Source organism: Ambystoma mexicanum, chromosome 3q, assembly GCF_040938575.1.
Source record: "Ambystoma mexicanum isolate Mex_15411 chromosome 3q, UKY_AmexF1_1, whole genome shotgun sequence".
Lineage (NCBI taxonomy): Eukaryota > Metazoa > Chordata > Amphibia > Caudata > Ambystomatidae > Ambystoma > Ambystoma mexicanum.
Genome location: NC_090926.1, coordinates 1,224,279,581 through 1,224,304,186, shown reverse-complemented (window position 1 = coordinate 1,224,304,186; position 24,606 = coordinate 1,224,279,581). Strand labels below are relative to the sequence as shown.

General features: G+C 45.7%; 1 protein-coding gene across 2 annotated transcripts in view; it reads right to left on the bottom strand.

Annotated features, from left to right (window-relative positions):
• Positions 1-24,606, bottom strand: part of MAST1 (microtubule associated serine/threonine kinase 1) — a 1,484,042-nt gene that overhangs the window by 1,241,519 nt on the left and 217,917 nt on the right. The window contains exon 2 of one of the 2 annotated variants that reach the window (XM_069604134.1): positions 3,564-3,595. In XM_069604134.1, coding sequence (XP_069460235.1) covers positions 3,564-3,595 — 32 coding nt within the window. The remainder of the gene's footprint in view (positions 1-3,563; positions 3,596-24,606) is intronic. The other variant, XM_069604135.1, reaches the window with a different exon arrangement.

Below are 24,606 nucleotides of genomic sequence, written 5' to 3'. Positions count from 1 at the left end.
CTGATTAACCCGATAAGTGCAAATAAATGGACAGATTTCCTTATGTGCCGAAATATCCCCAACGATGAGGTGGGCAAGCAGGTAGAAAAAGTGACACCAAGATCTGTCCCTTTCAGCATAACAAGTGAACACCTAATCTGTAAAATTAAAAAGCTTAAGTCATCTAGGGCTCCTGGGCCTAATGGCCTCTCAAATGCTGTGCTGAGGAGCCAGCCGGAATTCTGGGCTAAATTTGCAAGCATATTATTTGGCAAAGTATTGGCGGATGGGAGAATCCCTAAATCATGGCAACATGCCTATTTAATACCAATCTTCAAGAAAGGTGACAAGAAGGATCCCTGTAATTTTAGACTACTTTCAATGCTAGACTGCACAGGGAAGCTTTTTGCATCACTTTTACTGGAGAAATTGGAAGAATGGGCGACCAAAACTGAAATACTTAATACATTTCAGAGTGGCTTCCGAAGAGGCTATTCTACAATCCACAATATCATCATTTTAGACACTCTGCGCTCAAAAGCCATGAGGAAAGGAAATCCTCCATTATATGCCTTGTTTGTAGACTTTAAAGCAGCCTTTGACTCGGTCCGCCGAGAAAAACTGTGGGCAAAACTCGAGCTATTAGGCTGCCCTGAGATCCTTCTGTATTACTTAAAATTATTGCATGAGGGCAACACAGTGGCCTGCAGACTTAGTACTCAGGGCGATTTGACAGCTAGGATTCCACAGAATTGTGGCGTCAAGCAGGGATGCGTGACAGCCCCATTTCTGTACAATCTGTTTACATATGACCTACCAGGTGCAATCTTAAGTGAAAATAACTGTTCTCCTGTAGTCGGCACTATCCACTGCGCAGTGTTAGCGTATGCAGATGATTTGATAATTATGGATCATACATTCAGCGGTTTACGGAGGTCCGCTCTGAAGCTATGGGAATATGCTGCAAATAACGACCTAATTATCAATCAGGAGAAAACTCAGGTGATGGTCTTTTCAAATAAGAAGATTGCACGACCCAGACTAACACTGCATGGAACAGAAATTAAATATACCCAGCAATACAAATATCTTGGGGTCGAAATAGATGCCAAGCTGGGCTATAACACCTGCATCCAAATGAGAAAAAATCGGGCAGCTCAAGTAACGTCGTTGATCAGCCAATTTGCACGACAGAACTGTGGAATGTCACTATGTGGAATCCGTCAAATCTATACACAGGTATTAATTCCTATGGTCGTTTACGGGCTAGAAGCGCTACTGCAAATGGACCTAAGCTGGCTGCAAGTGATAGAGGGGAAGTTCTGGAAAGGAATACTAGGTCTCCCTCAATCTATCCCAATGGCATTGCTAAGATTGGAAGTTGGGGTTTCCTCGCTAAGGTCCATTGTCCTGAAAAGGAGAGCAGAACTGTATTTAAAGATATCTAATCAACCAGAATCTCGGCTATTAAAAGAATTTGGCATGGAAATTACAAAGGAAACCACCAAATGCCATCTGAAAAAGGAGACTGAAGCCTCCTGAGGACAATATGTTGGACCATGAGTGGAGAGAAGTTCACTGATCCTCAAAAAAAAGCTCTATCCAAAAAAATTGAACTCTGGGATTGGCTAGAAAACTACGCACATCTTGACAAGCTTCCAAAATATACATTTATTCATTACATGCTCTACTCATTCAAACAAATGCAGCCATATTTAACCCTCAGTCCTTCTAGTAGACTCAGGCGATTTCTACTCTTACTGAGGGTTGATAATCTGCCGCTGCTGACTAACAAAAGCAAATATAATGGTCTATCTTCCACAGAGAGATATTGTAGACTCTGTAAGGTCAAGGGATGCAAAGAAACAGCTAATCATGTCCTAACTAGTTGTGTAAATATGATGGACACTTACTTAGTAAATTTTGGCAACTTTGTCCACGATATGGAGTTTGTAGGGGAAGTTGATTTCTGGCATCGCCTCACAAACACTCAAAGTAAGCAGCTGCAGATTGCCACCTTTAGAGTATGGTTGGAAATTGAAAGAACTCTGAACATCTTTGTATGAACCTGTTAAACACTATGGCATTGACTTCTGCAGAGACTTATGATCCTTTGTTCCATGTACCTCAGTATGGGTAATCGTTATTAATGTCTAATGATCAGAAGAACAGCAAGAGCAATAAGTTTTAAACTAAGATGAGCTTAATGGTAACTTAAATCTCCTTTTAGTTAGTCAGTATTAATATGTAATATGCAATAGGTTTCTCTTTTTCTTTTCATTCTTTTCTCCTTATGCGGTTTTCTTTTATTAGTTTTATATTCTATAATGTATTTATATTTGATCTTATATAATTTATCAGTATGTGAAAAGTTTAAATATAAACTGTAACACATTATTAATAAAAATAAAATAAATAAATAAACAATCATATCATATCGTTCCACTTGATCATGTTCAAACTTCTACACATAATAAAACAAAGGTCAATGATACCAGGAGGCATAGACAGGATAGAGCCTGAGCAGGCAACGCCCACCCAAAATTAACCGGAATCTGGCACCATATCAAACAACCTTGCCACTCATAGTCCCTCACACAGTTCAGATGCAACTGCCTTGTGCACTGGGCCAAATATAACATTTCAAGGAACTCCCCAATGGAAGTCCAGGGAGCTGGCTAGGGAAGACCAAAGAACCTTCTATGAAAGACCAAAGGACATGTTCATAAGGAAAAACAAGGAGCCCATCTATTCCAAACCAAAGGATGAATCCGTGGAAGTCCAAGGCACCCTTCCATGGGCACTTTGAAACACAATTTACTTGTTCTATAAGCGCCTTACAAATGCACAATAAATAAATAAAACAAGGAAATCACCTATTGAAGACCTAGGAGCCCATCTATAGAAGATCAAGGAACCCACCCATTGAAGACCAAGGAGCTCACCAATGAAGACCAAGGAACCAACTTTTGGAAGACCAAGGAACCTATCTAAGAAAGACCAATGTAAGGTTCTATGGAGGAAAAAGGGACTCAGCTACAGAAGTACAGGGAACGCCCCATATAAAGACCAAGGAGACCACCTAATGGAGGCCAAGGGACCCGCCCGTGGAAAACCAAGTAACCCACCTTTAGAAGAACAAGTGGATGCCCCCCACCTTTAGAAGGCCAAGGAACGCACCAATAGAAGACAAAGGAACCAATTTAGGAAAGACTGGGTAACCCGCCTATGAATGGAAGGCTCCTATGGAAGACACTCAATGCATCACTGAAATCCCAGCAAAGCCTCCCTTCTATCACTTCCAAAAAGGTCCTTAGCGACATTTCCAAGAAAGCTTTGGTTTCAAAAGCTATACTAAAGGAACATTAGAATCATAATTCCACACCAGTAGAGACAACCATCCAATATGAACAAATCCATATGAGATGCAGCGACAGAAAGAGGTGAAGGCGGAGCAGGGTGAAGCAGACTTGAGGGGGGAGGAGGGAAGAGGGAGAGAGCACACACACATTTCTGAAATTCAAGAGACACTGTTGAATTGCTTCACAATGGCACAGACAAGAGCAAAGCAAAATCATGCTCACCTGCTGCTCTTCCGGGGCAAGGGAAGGTCCTTCTGAAAGAAAGGGAGAAGCAGATCAGAGCTTTCCAGGCTGGAATCAGAGAAGGCATCCCTCAGGCCAGCAACAAGAATCGCACGCATTGAACCAGCCCACACCATTGCCAAGGGAATACACGGGGCTCCTCTGAAAGGCGCTCACATATGCTTCTGTACTGGTGTACACCTCTGTAAAGCGCTCCCTTGCTTCTCCAAGCCAGGTGCGCGCGCAACAAATACCATAATAATAATAACAAACACTATAATAAGGATAACGAATATAATGTGAACAAGAAACACAACATTGACAAAGGAGCACTGTTGCACAGTGAGACAAATGGAGAGCATTGTCATAGGGACGATGCAATGTAGTGTGAAAAGCCCACAGAATTACCAGAGGAATGCCGCATTATAGTGTGAAAGAAACGGAGCATAGATACTTCAACAGCAGTATCACAGGGAGTGATACTGCAGTACACTGTGCCATTTTACATCACTACCACAGGAATACTGCTGTACACTGTGCCATTATACATCACTATCACAGGAATACTGCTGTACACTGTGCCATTATACATCACTATCACAGGAATACTGCAGTACACTGTGCCATTATACATCACTATCACAGGAATACTGCAGTACACTGTGCCATTATACAGCAGTACCACAGGAATACTGCTGTGCACTGTGCCATTATACATCACTACCACAGGAATACTGCTGTGCACTGTGCCATTATACATCACTACCACAGGAATACTGCTGTGCACTGTGCCATTATACAGCAGTATCACAGGAATACTGCTGTATACTGTGCCATTATACATCACTATCACAGGAATACTGCTGTATACTGTGCCATTATACATCACTATCACAGGAATACTGCAGTACACTGTGCCATTATACATCACTATCACAGGAATACTACAGTACACTGTGCCATTATACATCACTATCACAGGAATACTGCTGTGCACTGTGCCATTATACATCACTATGACAGGAATACTGCAGTACACTGTGCCATTATACAGCAGTATCACAGGAATACTGCTGTATACTGTGCCATTATACATCACTATCACAGGAATACTGCTGTATACTGTGCCATTATACATCACTATCACAGGAATACTGCTGTATACAATGCCATTATACATCACTATTACAGGAATACTGCTGTATACTGTGCCATTATACATCACTATCACAGGAATACTACAGTACACTATGCCATTATACATCACTATCACAGGAATACTGCTGTGCACTGTGCCATTATACAGCAGTATCACAGGAATACTGCTGTATACTGTGCCATTATACATCACTATCACAGGAATACTGCTGTATACTGTGCCATTATACATCACTATCACAGGAATACTGCTGTATACTGTGCCATTATACATCACTATGACAGGAATACTGCAGTACACTATGCCATTATACATCACTATCACAGGAATACTGCTGTATACTGTGCCATCATACATCACTATGACAGGAATACTGCAGTACACTGTGCCATTATACAGCAGTATCACAGGAATACTGCTGTATACTGTGCCATTATACATCACTATCACAGGAATACTGCTGTATACTGTGCCATTATACATCACTATCACAGGAATACTGCTGTATACTGTGCCATTATACATCACTACCACAGGAATACTGCAGTACACTATGCCATTATACATCACTATTACAGGAATAATGCAGTACACTGTGCCATTATACATCACTATTACAGGAATAATGCAATACTGCAGTACACTGTGCCATTATACAGCAGTGTCACAGGAATTACCATTATACATCACTATCACAGGAATACTACAGTACACTGTGCCATTACACAGCAGTATTACAGGAATAATGCAGTACACTGTGCCATCATACATCACTATCACAGGAATACTGCAGTACACTGTGCCATTATACATCACTATCACAGGAATACTGCTGTGCACTGTGCCATTATACATCACTATGACAGGAATACTGCAGTACACTATGCCATTATACAGCAGTATCACAGGAATACTGCAGTACACTGTGCCATTATACATCACTATCACAGGAATACTGCTGTACACTGTGCCATTATACAGCAGTATCACAGGAATACTGCAGTATACTGTGCCATTATACATCACTATCACAGGAATACTGCAGACGCACTGTGCCATTATACTGCAGTATCACAGGGATACTGCAGTACACTGTGCCATTATACAGCAGTATCACAGGAATACTGCAATACACTGTGCCATTATACATCACTATCACAGGAATAATGCAGTACACTGTGCCATTATACAGCAGTATCACAGGAATACTGCTGTATACTGTGCCATTATACATCACTATCACAGGAATACTGCTGTATACTGTGCCATTATACATCACTATCACAGGAATACTGCTGTATACAATGCCATTATACATCACTATTACAGGAATACTGCTGTATACTGTGCCATTATACATCACTATCACAGGAATACTACAGTACACTATGCCATTATACATCACTATCACAGGAATACTGCTGTGCACTGTGCCATTATACAGCAGTATCACAGGAATACTGCTGTATACTGTGCCATTATACATCACTATCACAGGAATACTGCTGTATACTGTGCCATTATACATCACTATGACAGGAATACTGCAGTACACTATGCCATTATACATCACTATCACAGGAATACTGCTGTATACTGTGCCATCATACATCACTATGACAGGAATACTGCAGTACACTGTGCCATTATACAGCAGTATCACAGGAATACTGCTGTATACTGTGCCATTATACATCACTATCACAGGAATACTGCTGTATACTGTGCCATTATACATCACTATCACAGGAATACTGCTGTATACAATGCCATTATACATCACTATTACAGGAATACTGCTGTATACTGTGCCATTATACATCACTATCACAGGAATACTACAGTACACTATGCCATTATACATCACTATCACAGGAATACTGCTGTGCACTGTGCCATTATACAGCAGTATCACAGGAATACTGCTGTATACTGTGCCATTATACATCACTATCACAGGAATACTGCTGTATACTGTGCCATTATACATCACTATCACAGGAATACTGCTGTATACTGTGCCATTATACATCACTATGACAGGAATACTGCAGTACACTATGCCATTATACATCACTATCACAGGAATACTGCTGTATACTGTGCCATCATACATCACTATGACAGGAATACTGCAGTACACTGTGCCATTATACAGCAGTATCACAGGAATACTGCTGTATACTGTGCCATTATACATCACTATCACAGGAATACTGCTGTATACTGTGCCATTATACATCACTATCACAGGAATACTGCTGTATACTGTGCCATTATACATCACTACCACAGGAATACTGCAGTACACTATGCCATTATACATCACTATTACAGGAATAATGCAGTACACTGTGCCATTATACATCACTATTACAGGAATAATGCAATACTGCAGTACACTGTGCCATTATACAGCAGTGTCACAGGAATTACCATTATACATCACTATCACAGGAATACTACAGTACACTGTGCCATTACACAGCAGTATTACAGGAATAATGCAGTACACTGTGCCATCATACATCACTATCACAGGAATACTGCAGTACACTGTGCCATTATACATCACTATCACAGGAATACTGCTGTGCACTGTGCCATTATACATCACTATGACAGGAATACTGCAGTACACTATGCCATTATACAGCAGTATCACAGGAATACTGCAGTACACTGTGCCATTATACATCACTATCACAGGAATACTGCTGTACACTGTGCCATTATACAGCAGTATCACAGGAATACTGCAGTATACTGTGCCATTATACATCACTATCACAGGAATACTGCAGACGCACTGTGCCATTATACTGCAGTATCACAGGGATACTGCAGTACACTGTGCCATTATACAGCAGTATCACAGGAATACTGCAATACACTGTGCCATTATACATCACTATCACAGGAATAATGCAGTACACTGTGCCATTATACATCAGTATCATAGGAATACTGCAGTACACTGTGCCATTATACATCACTATCACAGGAATACTGCAGTACACTGTGCCATTATACTGCGGTATCACAGGGATACTGTAGTACACTGTGCCATTATACAGCAGTATCACAGGAATACTGCAATACACTGTGCCATTATAAGAGCAGTATCACAGGAATTACCATTATACATCACTATCACAGGAATACTGCAGTACACTGTGCCATTATAAAGCACTATCACAGGAATACTGCAGTACACTGTGCGATTATACAGCAGTAAGAATGCTGCAGTACACTGTGCCATTATACAGCTGTATGACAGAAATAATGCAAATTTAGCTTGAGGACTGCACAGCATTACCATAGAAATACTCAGTGATCGACAGTCGGGAGTGGCGATATACTACTTTTATTTTTTTCTGTTTACCATTCCTCTACTTTTTACGGCCATGTTCACCATTCTATATAGAGGATTTGTCCATTCTTGTCCCTGTGCAAGTGGAAAGTTGTAATAGGAGCCTTAGTTACTAGTCACTCAGACTATTTAAATGCCCGGCAGCAACATCTTGTCACATGTCTACCCTCTCCCCTGCCGAGACCACAGTCCCGCTACTTTTTTTGGTGGGCTTCTTCCACTGGAAATACTGCAATATTGTGGCAAAAATCCACAGCACTACCATCGAGCACTGGAACACAATGGCAAGAGCCACAGCATAGCCTCATGAATATTGCAGAGAAGGGTGGAAACTCCTCAAAAGGACTGCAGGAATGCTGTGCTGCAGTCTAGCACACCTATAGCACGGCCTTAGGAACACAGTGCTGTAGTGCATCAAAGCTAGAGCATTACCAGTGTGGGTCATTACCAGAGGGATGCTGAAGTGCAGTGTATCACGTACACAGGATTAACATAAGACTGGTGCTCTACAGAGCCTTGTACACCATCACGCTGCACTGTGGTATGCTTGCAGCATTAGCATGGGCAAGCTGCAGGACAGGTGGTTGAACCTCCAGCATTACTGCAGTTAAACGTGCCATGCCCACAGCAAGTCAGTAGGTGCAACCGTCTGATGCAAATGATCTGTATAAAGGGAAGAACTTCACCAGAGTACTTGAAGGAAGACCACAGAAGTATTGCTCTGAGGCCATTTTGGAGGCTTTGAAGAAATAAGGTTCCTACTAAGCAGGACAAGCAAATCATTCTTACATTAGAGGGACGTTTACTGTGCACGAAAAGCAGTAAAAAATGGCTTTATGAGAATTTTATCCAAGACACAAGATCCGGAAACTTATTAAGGATTGAAATAGGAAAGCCCCTGATGAATGTCCAACCGAAGTGGTGTTAGGGATAGAAACATGTTGGGTTCTTCTAATACAGATGCATTAATTGGATCATTATGCCATTGTTTGTCCCGTTGTTTGTGTCTTTGTATCATGTTATTAAAGAATATGTTGTACATTTTATGTTGATGAATTGTGTTGTTTCTGGTTTTTGTATTTGAACTTCCTTGTATGAGGGATCTTAGCATGTTTTACATTTGAATACTAAATAAAATAAAATTGTAAATGTATTTTTAGACTGTGACTACTGAGTACATTTTTTCAGGACTTACAGTTGTCAGGAGGAGGAGTCAGTCACCATCTAATTTCGAGAGTGCTAATCCCTAACTCTTTCTTTTCTTTATTATATCTGTCCCATCCCAGACAGTAGAGACAGGATCGCCCCGGTGTGGGTGAATTGTTTTGGGTACCTTATGACCTGTATTATATTGATATGCCCACAGCATTACCATAAAACACTAAAGTGCAGTGTGTTCCTCCTTTCACAGCATCATCCCATAATTACAGCACAAAGTGCATCAAGAGGAATCCTGCACTATAGTGTACCATGCAATGTACCCTATAGACCACATTTACCATACGGTAAATCGTACCCTCGAGTGTAAATTGACAACATTACCCTAGTAATTCTGCCTACTAGTGTGTCTCATGTGCAATATTATCAGAGTATGGCTGGTGGGCTTCAGTGCCTTATGTATGCCCAGACGTGGGTCCCGTGCCTGCCGGGTCCTAGAGACCCAAGCTACTCCTCACTGATGAGCCCCAACAAGGGCGAAACATGTTTGGGGATGCTTGTGGTCTCGTGCAGAAGGGATGTTACCTAGCAGTTTGGGCTGAACTGCCCCTTTTGGGGTGGGGCCATGCCTGATTTGCATATGGTCCTCCCCTTCTGTAATGGCTTGGCAGGCGAAGAACGATGGTCTGGAGGGTTGCCCCGAGCAATGCCAGTGGTTAAGATTCAGTCTAAACCTTCCAGCCATCACCCCTTTGTTTTTGCGTTGTCACCCCGAGTGGGACGGGTATGCCCAGACGTGGGTCCCGTGCCTGCCGGGTCCTAGAGACCCAAGCTACTCCTCACTGATGAGCCCCAACAAGGGCGAAACATGTTTGGGGATGCTTGTGGTCTCGTGCAGAAGGGATGTTACCTAGCAGTTTGGGCTGAACTGCCACTTTTGGGGTGGGGCCATGCCTGATTTGCATATGGTCCTCCCCTTCTGTAATGGCTTGGCAGGCGAAGAACGATGGTCTGGAGGGTTGCCCCGAGCAATGCCAGTGGTTAAGATTCAGTCTAAACCTTCCAGCCATCACCCCTTTGTTTTTGCGTTGTCACCCCGAGTGGGACGGGTATGCCCAGACGTGGGTCCCGTGCCTGCCGGGTCCTAGAGACCCAAGCTACTCCTCACTGATGAGCCCCAACAAGGGCGAAACATGTTTGGGGATGCTTGTGGTCTCGTGCAGAAGGGATGTTACCTAGCAGTTTGGGCTGAACTGCCCCTTTTGGGGTGGGGCCATGCCTGATTTGCATATGGTCCTCCCCTTCTGTAATGGCTTGGCAGGCGAAGAACGATGGTCTGGAGGGTTGCCCCGAGCAATGCCAGTGGTTAAGATTCAGTCTAAACCTTCCAGCCATCACCCCTTTGTTTTTGCGTTGTCACCCCGAGTGGGACGGGTATGCCCAGACGTGGGTCCCATGCCTGCCGGGTCCTAGAGACCCAAGCTACTCCTCACTGATGAGCCCCAACAAGGGCGAAACATGTTTGGGGATGCTTGTGGTCTCGTGCAGAAGGGATGTTACCTAGCAGTTTGGGCTGAACTGCCCCTTTTGGGGTGGGGCCATGCCTGATTTGCATATGGTCCTCCCCTTCTGTAATGGCTTGGCAGGCGAAGAACGATGGTCTGGAGGGTTGCCCCGAGCAATTCCAGTGGTTAAGATTCAGTCTAAACCTTCCAGCCATCACCCCTTTGTTTTTGCGTTGTCACCCCGAGTGGGACGGGTATGCCCAGACGTGGGTCCCGTGCCTGCCGGGTCCTAGAGACCCAAGCTACTCCTCACTGATGAGCCCCAACAAGGGCGAAACATGTTTGGGGATGCTTGTGGTCTCGTGCAGAAGGGATGTTACCTAGCAGTTTGGGCTGAACTGCCCCTTTTGGGGTGGGGCCATGCCTGATTTGCATATGGTCCTCCCCTTCTGTAATGGCTTGGCAGGCGAAGAACGATGGTCTGGAGGGTTGCCCCGAGCAATGCCAGTGGTTAAGATTCAGTCTAAACCTTCCAGCCATCACCCCTTTGTTTTTGCGTTGTCACCCCGAGTGGGACGGGTATGCCCAGACGTGGGTCCCGTGCCTGCCGGGTCCTAGAGACCCAAGCTACTCCTCACTGATGAGCCCCAACAAGGGCGAAACATGTTTGGGGATGCTTGTGGTCTCGTGCAGAAGGGATGTTACCTAGCAGTTTGGGCTGAACTGCCCCTTTTGGGGTGGGGCCATGCCTGATTTGCATATGGTCCTCCCCTTCTGTAATGGCTTGGCAGGCGAAGAACGATGGTCTGGAGGGTTGCCCCGAGCAATGCCAGTGGTTAAGATTCAGTCTAAACCTTCCAGCCATCACCCCTTTGTTTTTGCGTTGTCACCCCGAGTGGGACGGGTATGCCCAGACGTGGGTCCCGTGCCTGCCGGGTCCTAGAGACCCAAGCTACTCCTCACTGATGAGCCCCAACAAGGGCGAAACATGTTTGGGGATGCTTGTGGTCTCGTGCAGAAGGGATGTTACCTAGCAGTTTGGGCTGAACTGCCCCTTTTGGGGTGGGGCCATGCCTGATTTGCATATGGTCCTCCCCTTCTGTAATGGCTTGGCAGGCGAAGAACGATGGTCTGGAGGGTTGCCCTGAGCAATGCCAGTGGTTAAGATTCAGTCTAAACCTTCCAGCCATCACCCCTTTGTTTTTGCGTTGTCACCCCGAGTGGGACGGGTATGCCCAGACGTGGGTCCCGTGCCTGCCGGGTCCTAGAGACCCAAGCTACTCCTCACTGATGAGCCCCAACAAGGGCGAAACATGTTTGGGGATGCTTGTGGTCTCGTGCAGAAGGGATGTTACCTAGCAGTTTGGGCTGAACTGCCCCTTTTGGGGTGGGGCCATGCCTGATTTGCATATGGTCCTCCCCTTCTGTAATGGCTTGGCAGGCGAAGAACGATGGTCTGGAGGGTTGCCCCGAGCAATGCCAGTGGTTAAGATTCAGTCTAAACCTTCCAGCCATCACCCCTTTGTTTTTGCGTTGTCACCCCGAGTGGGACGGGTATGCCCAGACGTGGGTCCCGTGCCTGCCGGGTCCTAGAGACCCAAGCTACTCCTCACTGATGAGCCCCAACAAGGGCGTAACATGTTTGGGGATGCTTGTGGTCTCGTGCAGAAGGGATGTTACCTAGCAGTTTGGGCTGAACTGCCCCTTTTGGGGTGGGGCCATGCCTGATTTGCATATGGTCCTCCCCTTCTGTAATGGCTTGGCAGGCGAAGAACGATGGTCTGGAGGGTTGCCCCGAGCAATGCCAGTGGTTAAGATTCAGTCTAAACCTTCCAGCCATCACCCCTTTGTTTTTGCGTTGTCACCCCGAGTGGGACGGGTATGCCCAGACGTGGGTCCCGTGCCTGCCGGGTCCTAGAGACCCAAGCTACTCCTCACTGATGAGCCCCAACAAGGGCGAAACATGTTTGGGGATGCTTGTGGTCTCGTGCAGAAGGGATGTTACCTAGCAGTTTGGGCTGAACTGCCCCTTTTGGGGTGGGGCCATGCCTGATTTGCATATGGTCCTCCCCTTCTGTAATGGCTTGGCAGGCAAAGAACGATGGTCTGGAGGGTTGCCCCGAGCAATGCCAGTGGTTAAGATTCAGTCTAAACCTTCCAGCCATCATCCCTTTGTTATTGCGTTGTCACCCCGAGTGGGACGGGTATGCCCAGACGTGGGTCCCGTGCCTGCCGGGTCCTAGAGACCCAAGCTACTCCTCACTGATGAGCCCCAACAAGGGCGAAACATGTTTGGGGATGCTTGTGGTCTCGTGCAGAAGGGATGTTACCTAGCAGTTTGGGCTGAACTGCCCCTTTTGGGGTGGGGCCATGCCTGATTTGCATATGGTCCTCCCCTTCTGTAATGGCTTGGCAGGCGAAGAACGATGGTCTGGAGGGTTGCCCCGAGCAATGCCAGTGGTTAAGATTCAGTCTAAACCTTCCAGCCATCACCCCTTTGTTTTTGCGTTGTCACCCCGAGTGGGACGGGTATGCCCAGACGTGGGTCCCGTGCCTGCCTGGTCCTAGAGACCCAAGCTACTCCTCACTGATGAGCCCCAACAAGGGCGAAACATGTTTGGGGATGCTTGTGGTCTCGTGCAGAAGGGATGTTACCTAGCAGTTTGGGCTGAACTGCCCCTTTTGGGGTGGGGCCATGCCTGATTTGCATATGGTCCTCCCCTTCTGTAATGGCTTGGCAGGCGAAGAACGATGGTCTGGAGGGTTGCCCCGAGCAATGCCAGTGGTTAAGATTCAGTCTAAACCTTCCAGCCATCACCCCTTTGTTTTTGCGTTGTCACCCCGAGTGGGACGGGTATGCCCAGACGTGGGTCCCGTGCCTGCCGGGTCCTAGAGACCCAAGCTACTCCTCACTGATGAGCCCCAACAAGGGCGAAACATGTTTGGGGATGCTTGTGGTCTCGTGCAGAAGGGATGTTACCTAGCAGTTTGGGCTGAACTGCCCCTTTTGGGGTGGGGCCATGCCTGATTTGCATATGGTCCTCCCCTTCTGTAATGGCTTGGCAGGCGAAGAACGATGGTCTGGAGGGTTGCCCCGAGCAATGCCAGTGGTTAAGATTCAGTCTAAACCTTCCAGCCATCACCCCTTTGTTTTTGCGTTGTCACCCCGAGTGGGACGGGTATGCCCAGACGTGGGTCCCGTCCCTGCCGGGTCCTAGAGACCCAAGCTACTCCTCACTGATGAGCCCCAACAAGGGCGAAACATGTTTGGGGATGCTTGTGGTCTCGTGCAGAAGGGATGTTACCTAGCAGTTTGGGCTGAACTGCCCCTTTTGGGGTGGGGCCATGCCTGATTTGCATATGGTCCTCCCCTTCTGTAATGGCTTGGCAGGCGAAGAACGATGGTCTGGAGGGTTGCCCCGAGCAATGCCAGTGGTTAAGATTCAGTCTAAACCTTCCAGCCATCACCCCTTTGTTTTTGCGTTGTCACCCCGAGTGGGACGGGTATGCCCAGACGTGGGTCCTGTGCCTGCCGGGTCCTAGAGACCCAAGCTACTCCTCACTGATGAGCCCCAACAAGGGCGAAACATGTTTGGGGATGCTTGTGGTCTCGTGCAGAAGGGATGTTACCTAGCAGTTTGGGCTGAACTGCCCCTTTTGGGGTGGGGCCATGCCTGATTTGCATATGGTCCTCCCCTTCTGTAATGGCTTGGCAGGCGAAGAACGATGGTCTGGAGGGTTGCCCCGAGCAATGCCAGTGGTTAAGATTCAGTCTAAACCTTCCAGCCATCACCCCTTTGTTTTTGCGTTGTCACCCCGAGTGGGACGGGTATGCCCAGACGTGGGTCCCGTGCCTGCCGGGTCCTAGAGACCCAAGCTACTCCTCACTGATGAGCCCCAACAAGGGCGAAACATGTTTGGGGATGCTTGTGGTCTCGTGCAGAAGGGATGTTACCTAGCAGTTTGGGCTGAACTGCCCCTTTTGGGGTGGGGCCATGCCTGATTTGCATATGGTCCTCCCCTTCTGTAATGGCTTGGCAGGCGAAGAACGATGGTCTGGAGGGTTGCCCCGAGCAATGCCAGTGGTTAAGATTCAGTCTAAACCTTCCAGCCATCACCCCTTTGTTTTTGCGTTGTCACCCCGAGTGGGACGGGTATGCCCAGACGTGGGTCCCGTGCCTGCCGGGTCCTAGAGACCCAAGCTACTCCTCACTGATGAGCCCCAACAAGGGCGAAACATGTTTGGGGATGCTTGTGGTCTCGTGCAGAAGGGATGTTACCTAGCAGTTTGGGCTGAACTGCCCCTTTTGGGGTGGGGCCATGCCTGATTTGCATATGGTCCTCCCCTTCTGTAATGGCTTGGCAGGCGAAGAACGATGGTCTGGAGGGTTGCCCCGAGCAATGCCAGTGGTTAAGATTCAGTCTAAACCTTCCAGCCATCACCCCTTTGTTTTTGTGTCATGTGCAATATTATCAGAGTATGGCTGGTGGGCTTCAGTGCCTTATTTGTGCTAATTTTGTATGTTGTAATTTCTCGAACATCTTGATAAGAAGTGCTACATGGAGATGTTTTGGCCTACAACTCACAACAGCCCTAGTCAGTACAGTCAATGGGGAGAGAGGATGGGAGTTGTAGTCCAATACATCTCGAGAGCCACAGGTTGCAAACCCCTACTGTAGCAGTAGGCCTTGCATAGAGCAATGCCTGTGTGTGAGGACGAAAACAGTGGATGGTATTGTATTAGAGATATTACATAAGGGCATGGGAGCGTGTCGGGGTGCTTTAGCCAGGAAAGGTAGGGGAGGGATGCACTAGGTGTAATAAGCCCACACCAGAGGGCACTTAACAAACATGAGGGACAATAACACCTGTTACAGCCCTCTCCCAAACTGTAACACTGTTATAATATAGAAATAACACCTGTTACAGCCCTCTCCCACCCCCTCCAGGCTGTAACACCTTTATAATATTGTCTTATAATACTGTCCCGAAGACCTTTGTTTTCACAGGATAAGGTATATGTGTCACACAGTGTCGGGCCTCACAAGGATCAGCTGGGGAAGGACGGCTGGACCGGTGGATTGAGACTCACAAGATGGAATGGTGGCTAAGGGAGACACTGAGCATCCATGCGCCATGTTGGAGCAAAGATACAGAAGTTCTTGTAAATGTGGTTGAGGCCCTCTTCCGACCCATTATTGAAAATAGTCTGCCACACTCCAATGTTATAATATGGCGTTAAGTACCCTTTCCACAAGCTGTACCGGGGATAGGGGTGGATGGTTTGGGGAAGAATGCAGGTTCATTTTGTGCATGCTTGATATGTAGCTACATTTAAAACATTAATAACTCAAATTTAAACCTCATGTTAAAAGCTGTTCAAAACACAATCAAAGTAAACCTTTTTCTAAACTATGAAGTTGTTGAAATATTACTGTGGATTTTTTCATATTAGAAACTTGTTTAAAAAAGTCATTTTCTGATTCGCCATAGAAACTTTGTCTCAACCTTCACTATGCCTTGCGCTAGCGCGTAGGCATGATATATATATATTACACGACCATGGTAGTGGCCGTGTAGTTATGGTTAAGTTGTATTTACCATAGGAAGAACACTTTTTGGGCAGCTTATAACTTCGCTCCCCCTGGACGAATCCTCACTAAAGTTTGCAAAGAAAATATATGGCCTACTCTGAATTTTTTTTGCAAAGTTTGCTGAGGTTTGGTCCGGGGGGGGGGGGCAAAGTTATAGGGGGGGTGCAAATTGAAAACCCGTCCAGTTTTACACAATCAAAAAGTAGGTCTTAAAAAAATTAGTGATATCTATGTCCGCTCCGCGGTCACACTTCCCTGTTCGCTCCGCAGACAAGATAACGATTGGCTAATCGGACATGTCATGTCCGCGGACATGTGACGCGTTCGCTCATTGGATGGTGAAGAGCGTGAATGCATTAGATTGTTCATCTGTGTTTTGGTGTCCATGGACATCGCTGCTAAAACATATTAAAAAACACAACATTGCACGTGTTAAACTTATCAAATACTGTCTCGGAAGGTGAGGGTTGATGAGGCTGGGATGGGATGTGGCAGCAGGAAGTAGAAAAGTGGTGTTTTTTTGTCACGAAAGTCATACAGTACATTTGGAGCTGTTGCTCAATATAATGTGCGTAAAATACGGGCGAAGAATTAATGTGTCTGTGTTACAATGTATTTAAAATAATATTGAAGTCAGACTGGCGCTTCAGGGTTTGACATCTGAGACAGCCACCTGCAGTGTTTGATGGAAACAGCGGGTCTGCAAGTGTATGGGAGTACCAGTTCTCATGAATGCGGTGAGCCATGTTGTTGCAAAGTGAGAATGTATTTGGATTTTGAGTGAAGGTCACTAGCTTTGCTTTTTTGGTTTCAAGCTCAGGAGGCCCACGCATGGGACTGAACCCATAAGGGTCAATTGTTTTTAGACCTTGAGAGAAAGGCAATATTCAGTAAGAATGCATGGGAGAGGAGGTTTGCAATAAGGAACATTTGATAAGGTTATGCATTCCAAACATTTGTAAGGCACATGTAAAATCAGTTCATGAAGATTCCTTGGTGCAAGCACATTGCTGCCTGAGTTACACGAAGAGAATGGAGATGGTCAATATCATGTAAGTTTGCTTTTGACGACTGTACACCAGTACGAGATTTAATTTTTTATTACCTGAACATTAATTTTGGCAATGTAAATGAAGTACTATCTTTCTGTGTGGTTGTCCTGGGTGTTAGTCTTAGCAGTGCATGGTGGCGCGAGTTATGGTTGCTTAGCTTACCATAACTGGCGAATTTCAGGGTTTTTTGGGTTTTACTTGGAACCATAACGTCCCTTTAACAACGTTTTTTTTACTGAATTTCATAGGATTTTAGTAGCGCAACTTAACCATAACGTCCCTTTAACAAAGTTTTTTTTACTGATGTATATGTATACATGCTATGTATAAAATAGTGCTGCCCTCTTAGACTAAGACAATTTCCTGGAGAAAAGGGTTTGCATTTGAGCTAATTTGCATACTGACAATGCCTTGCAACTTGAAACAAGAAACAACTTGCTGTTGTGGCTCAGAACAGGAAGTGAATTTCCAGCAATGGCATTGTGGAATGTGTGACTTGGCTCAAATGGACATTCCTAATATATATATATCGATGTTTTTTTTCTTTTTTTTCCTCTCTCTCTCTCTCTCTCTCTCTCTCTCTCTCTCCTCTCTCTCTCTCTATATATATATATATATATATATATATACTTATTTATATAGGGAGAAAGAGAGGGTAGTTTTAAAAAAGACTTAACAAGTTGATACCTTTAGGTTTTATGGCCAACAAAAACATATTTCAAAGGGTCTGTGATCTTCCAATGACATCTTAAGGCACACATGTAATGAAGGTTTCAGAAAAATAAGACAATTTAAACAGTCAATGCTGGAATTATGTATCTGTGCCGGTCTGTGTTTCTGATGTGTAGTTTCTTCAGAGAGAGGCATGCACCTCAGAGTTTAACCCTGTGTACTGAAGTGAACTGCACACTGTGCACTATATGGCGGCAGTGGAGAGAAGGAAACACTGCCAGGTTGCTCACAGGAAGGCGGAAAGGGACAGGATAGTGTCAGTCATGGTAGGTGCAAACTACAGTCCGTCGCATGTTAGACTGTGGCCTCACCAATCGTGTGAAGCAATCCCTGGAAATGTAACCACCAGCCTGGTTGGCCTTTGAAATACAATTGTCTAAGTGGCACATTCCTTATCTTTTTCTGTCTGTGCTCCTGATTTGTAGTTTCTTTACAAACAGACATACACTTCAAAGGTTAACCCCACTGAAAGGGTTACACTGAAAACTGTTAATTATGGGGGGCAAGGGAGAGAAAGAAACAATGTGAAGCTGCTGTCAGAATCTCATAAGCTTCCGTAGAAGTTTCAATGACATCCGCATTAACCTTTTTACTTTCCTGCAAGAGTACATTTCCTCAACACCAACATAACAATAAAAGGTGACCAGTTACAACCTCCTAGACCACAGAGCCAAAGGGACCCTCCATCATGTGCCACTGGTCCTCACATACAGGCCTGAGTTGAAATCCCTCCACAAGATTGCTTAGGAACTACACCCATTATGCAACAACACGAACAATTGCAAGAGGTGTTCCCTGGAATGTCTCTCCTTGTTTCCCCACAAACGGCTGATCTCAAATGAATTTGAAGATGCAAACTACACATAGAGAACACAGCAAATGGAACGATGTCATGCAAAAACAAAATTCTATAACCTGTCCACATATCTACACCTTGGATACAATCAAAGTACCCCACAGGATTGCTAAATGACAGTAACATTTGCTTGCAATAGAGTTGTGTACTTGATTATGTGTATGAAATGTCCCAGGGGGGCTGCTACGTGGGGGAAACTGACAAAACACTGCAAAGCATCGGGAGAAGCATGAGCCGCAGACCAATTGGTGAGCATCTTTTGAGTCCAAATCACACCCATCATGACCTTAAAACCACTGCCCAAAGATACCTTCAACCTATGAATACCAGTGCATGCATACACTGACAGGTGACACGAACAGACATGGCAGCTGCATGAGTCACTAGCCCAGCTAACACACTCACTAATTCCACCCATGGAGATTCAGAGGTGACAGCATCTAAACCTGACACGTCCCATCAATTGCTCTAAGGCTCTTCACTGGTATCTAAATGGCACAGCGCCAGCCACCAACATCTGTGAGCAATTGTGTATTGTGGGACTCACTCCAACCCAGCCCTTTTGGCCCTTTCAAAGCCCTAGCAGCACAGGCTCCCCTGCAGCTTGCGTGTGCCCCTGTCTCGTGTCAGAATCTCCCCATTCCACATCGACAGTACAGAAACACAATATTGATATGACATTTGACACCGGCCTTGTCACATCAGCCTTCATAAGTCAAAGGCCTAGCAATGGCGGATTGCACCCCCTCCATACTGGTTTAATTGAGGCACAATCCCAGCATGTGGACTACTGTGCCACCATCGACTTCATAAAGGGATCAGACTGGCATGTGTCTTGCTCTGTTTCAACCTGACTAGCCTTTGAGAGGCACTGGGGTGCATTACGGGTGAGCCAGCCCTGAAAAAATGCCGCAATAACTACTGGTACTACACGGCTCTGGCATTTTTTACGGACTGCCTCACTCCGAGTCCGCCGGTAGCGGCAGTGAACTACCAGCAGTCCTGACCTGTTGGTGGTTCCGGCCCCTACCGGCAGAGAATTGCCCCTATCATCGACACCCGTACGTGCATTTTAGTTCTGTTGCCTAGCACTAGCTAAAGACATGGAGTAATGTGCTAGTTGTCTGAGAAAAGGTAGTCACGGAAAGGTGCCAATTGATGGTATATTCGTTTACTCGTATAACAAGAGTTAGTCTATGTACACAAGGTGTTTTATAGTGGCATGACAGTCATACGTGCATACTTAGGACCCCTATTTTAATGACTTTTTATGGGGAGTTCTACCAACATCATCCTGAGTGGTAGAGAAAGTTTATTGTTACAATAGCCCTGTTTCTAAGTTGGGAACTGAAAGCTATAAGTCTCAACTGCTATAAGTGTTGATTAGAGCAATGTAAGAAGAGATAGCCTCAACTAGTCCACCAGCTGGCCTGCCACATGTGCACATCCTGGAAGCATCATAGACATGCACATACCCCTAACCAGAGTGTTCTACCCCTTATCTCCGAATGCTGGCTAAGTAACATCTAACAGTAATATTACTTCACAACCTCATTTTTACTTTCATAAGTGACTTAGGTCAAACCCCAACCAAACCACAGTTCTAGAAATGTAACACTGCCCCAACTTGGGTGTACAATGTATATACCCATTGTGTCACATTGTGTGGTTTGAAGATTTCGCTATGTTAGGGAACAGGGCACTTTGTAAAAATGCGTCTGTCTTGGCTTATCTTGACCCCAGAAGCCACAGGTGATTCTCCACAAAGTAACTGACATCTTATGACTTACATCAACATTATGACTGATTGACAATATGGAGCCATAAATATGAAACTAGGGTTATAATTTAACATGTTTTTGTGTTTGAATAGATGTGTTGTTTAAAATGTGACTGCACTAAATGTTGGTCTATACAAGTACCCTTAGCAGGGTGACAATCATGACAAACGTATTCACATGTGTGAATTGTGTACAAAAAAAAAATGACTCAACTTTCATTTTCGTTTTTGTAGAAGGTGTTGAAATCTTAACTTGTCCCTGATGAAGAGTGGAAATACTCGAAACGCGTTGGGCTACTTGAAAAATAAATTATTTTTATCTTTACCTTTACTGTCAAATTGAATGTTTATTTACATATGAATTCCTTGGATTGTTATTATGTACAAATATCTGACAATTACATGAAATACTAGCCTTACCTGTCACCTTTGAATAAAGAGGGCAGGAAACAGTCTTTCAAATACCCTGAGGCTTAGGCCATAAATAGTGTGCAGGGGACGCTGTTAGATGTAACTGCAGGAAAGTCCCCCCAAAACATAGACCATCTCGGAATCTTTAAAGAAAGGTTTCATGCAGATCAGGCTAGAGGGTGAAAAAAAGTGTTCCTATAACCTATTTTTGTAATGCACATTTTGATAGGCCAAGGTTTTTGCTAACCTTCAGAAAAAGTGAGTTGGGCGATTTGCACTTAACTGTCTCAAGAAGCTTGCATCTGGCTCACGATCATTTGTTGGTTTTGGTGAAAATCTCTCCTGCGTTTTTTTTTAATTCGCCCAAAAGTTAGAGATATTTTGGATAAGGGACCCTATTTGTGTAACGAACGGGCCATTTGGCAAGTTCGAATTTTAGTAAAGGGCAATCAGATTGGCTAGCTGAATATACGCCAATCTGATTGTTTTAGTACTCACAAACATATTTCAAATGGCTGCCATTGTGATCCACAGACTTTCTGGGGAACTGTGCTAGAATCCATGCCTTGGGTAGAGTGTCCACTATGCGTGTCCACAAGGGATAGATAGGAGGTGCCTGGGCATGGCTGTAGATCTTGCCTCGGGCACAGTGCCCAGTGGGTCTAGCCATACATCTCTACTTTACAGTTTTTGTTCGACCTGTACTGCGACAGACTTTGTATTAAGCAAATACTTCATTTTGGACTTTGTGGTTGTATCCTTACGCTGCTATTCCCAACATTTGTAGAATTACTTTTTTACATTAATGATAACCTTACATTTTTTTTTTTACAAATGATTGTCCCATTGATCGCCTCTTTTTTGTTTTTGTGAGTTTGACAGTATATATACCTGTCTATCATTCATCTATCCAATCTTACGCCTAATCCATGCATTCCTTCATCTACCTGCCCACTCATCCGCCTGGATATTCATCCATCCATGCATTCCTTCCTCTACCCGCCCACTCATCCGCCTGGATATTCATCCATCCATGCATTCCTTCCTCTACCCGCCCACTCATCCGCCTGGATATTCATCCATCCATGCATTCCTTCATCTACCAGCCCACTCATCCGCCTGGATATTCATCCATCCATGCATTCATTCATCTACCAGCCCACTCATCCGCCTGGATATGCATCCATTCATTCATCCATCTACCTGCCCACTCATCCGCCTGGATATTCATCCATCCATGCATTCCTTCCTCTACCCGCCCACTCATCCGCCTGGATATTCATCCATCCATGCATTCCTTCCTCTACCCGCCCACTCATCCGCCTGGATATTCATCCATCCATGCATTCCTTCATCTACCAGCCCACTCATCCGCCTGGATATTCATCCATCCATGCATTCATTCATCTACCAGCCCACTCATCCGCCTGGATATGCATCCATTCATTCATCCATCTACCTGCCCACTCATCCGCCTGGATATTCATCCATCCATGCATTCATTCATCTACCAGCCCACTCATCCGCCTGGATATTCATCCATCCATGCATTCATTCATCTACCAGCCCACTCATCCGCCTGGATATTCATCCATCCATGCATTCCTTCATCTACCAGCCCACTCATCCGCCTGGATATTCATCCATCCATGCATTCATTCATCTACCAGCCCACTCATCCGCCTGGATATGCATCCATTCATTCATCCATCTACCTGCCCACTCATCCGCCTGGATATTCATCCATCCATGCATTCATTCATCTACCAGCCCACTCATCCGCCTGGATATTCATCCATCCATGCATTCCTTCATCTACCCGCCCACTCATCCGCCTGGATATTCATCCATCCATGCATTCCTTCATCTACCCGCCCACTCATCCCCCTGGATATTCATCCATCCATGCATTCCTTCCTCTACCCGCCCACTCATCCCCCTGGATATTCATCCATCCATGCATTCCTTCCTCTACCCGCCCACTCATCCCCCTGGATATTCATCCATCCATGCATTCCTTCCTCTACCCGCCCACTCCTCCTCCTGGATATTCATCCATCCACGCATTCATTCCTCTACCCGCCCACTCCCCACTCATCCCCCTGGTTATTCATCCATCCACGCATTAATTCATCTACCGGCCCACTCATCCGCCTGGATATTCATCCATCCACGCATTCCTTCATCTACCCGCCCCCTCATCCGCCTGGATATTCATCCATCCATGCATTCCTTCCTCTACCCGCCCACTCATCCGCCTGGATATTCATCCATCCATGCATTCCTTCATCTACCCGCCCCCTCATCCGCCTGGATATTCATCCATCCATGCATTCCTTCCTCTACCCGCCCACTCATCCGCCTGGATATTCATCCATCCATGCATTCCTTCATCTACCCGCCCCCTCATCCGCCTGGATATTCATCCATCCGTGCATTCCTTCCTCTACCCGCCCACTCCTCCTCCTGGATATTCATCCATCCGTGCATTCCTTCCTCTACCCGCCCACTCCTCCTCCTGGATATTCATCCATCCACGCATTAATTCATCTACTGGCCCACTCCTCTGCCTCGATATTCATCCATCCACGCATTCATCCATCTACCCGCCCACTCATCCACCTGGATATTCATCCATCCACGCATTCCTTCATCTACCCGCCCACTCATCCGTCTGGATATTCACCATCCACACATTCATTCCTCTACCTGCCCACTCCTCCTCCTGGATATTCATCCATCCATGCATTCATCCATCTACCCGGCCTCTCATCCCCCTGGATATTCATCTATCCCGCATTCCTTCCTTTACTACCCGCCCACTCATCCGCCTGGATATTCATCCATCCATCCATCCATGCATTCCTTCATCTACCCGCCCACTCATCCCCCTGGTTATTCATCCATCCACACATTCCTTCATCTACCCGCCCACTCATCCCCCCTGGTTATTCATCCATCCACGCATTCATTCATCTACCCGCCCACTCATCCATCCATTCCTTTGTATGTTATGTTGATTTATACGGCGCACAGCTGCCACCCAGGGGCAGTCTCCAGGTGCTCTCTCGCCTCCATCCATCCCTCTATCTACCTCACTAACCATTCCTACACCCCTCCATTCCGCATATCCAGTGCTGGTCATTGGGCCGGCTCTCGGCGGATCCGAGATCCGGCACCAGATGTGTAGCCGGATCTCGGGATCCGGCCAGAGTCAGCCGCCCAAGCCCATGAACCGCGCTGGAAAAAAGAAAGAAAAAAAAAAAGCGTACGCGACGGCAGCATTGCCGTTTACCGCAGCTTTGGCACTGATGTGTAATGCACAATGCTCACTACATGTACAGCTGAAAGCAATCAGTTGTACATGTAGCAAGCATTGTGCTTTACACACCAGTGCCAGAGCCGCATAAAAGGCAATGCTG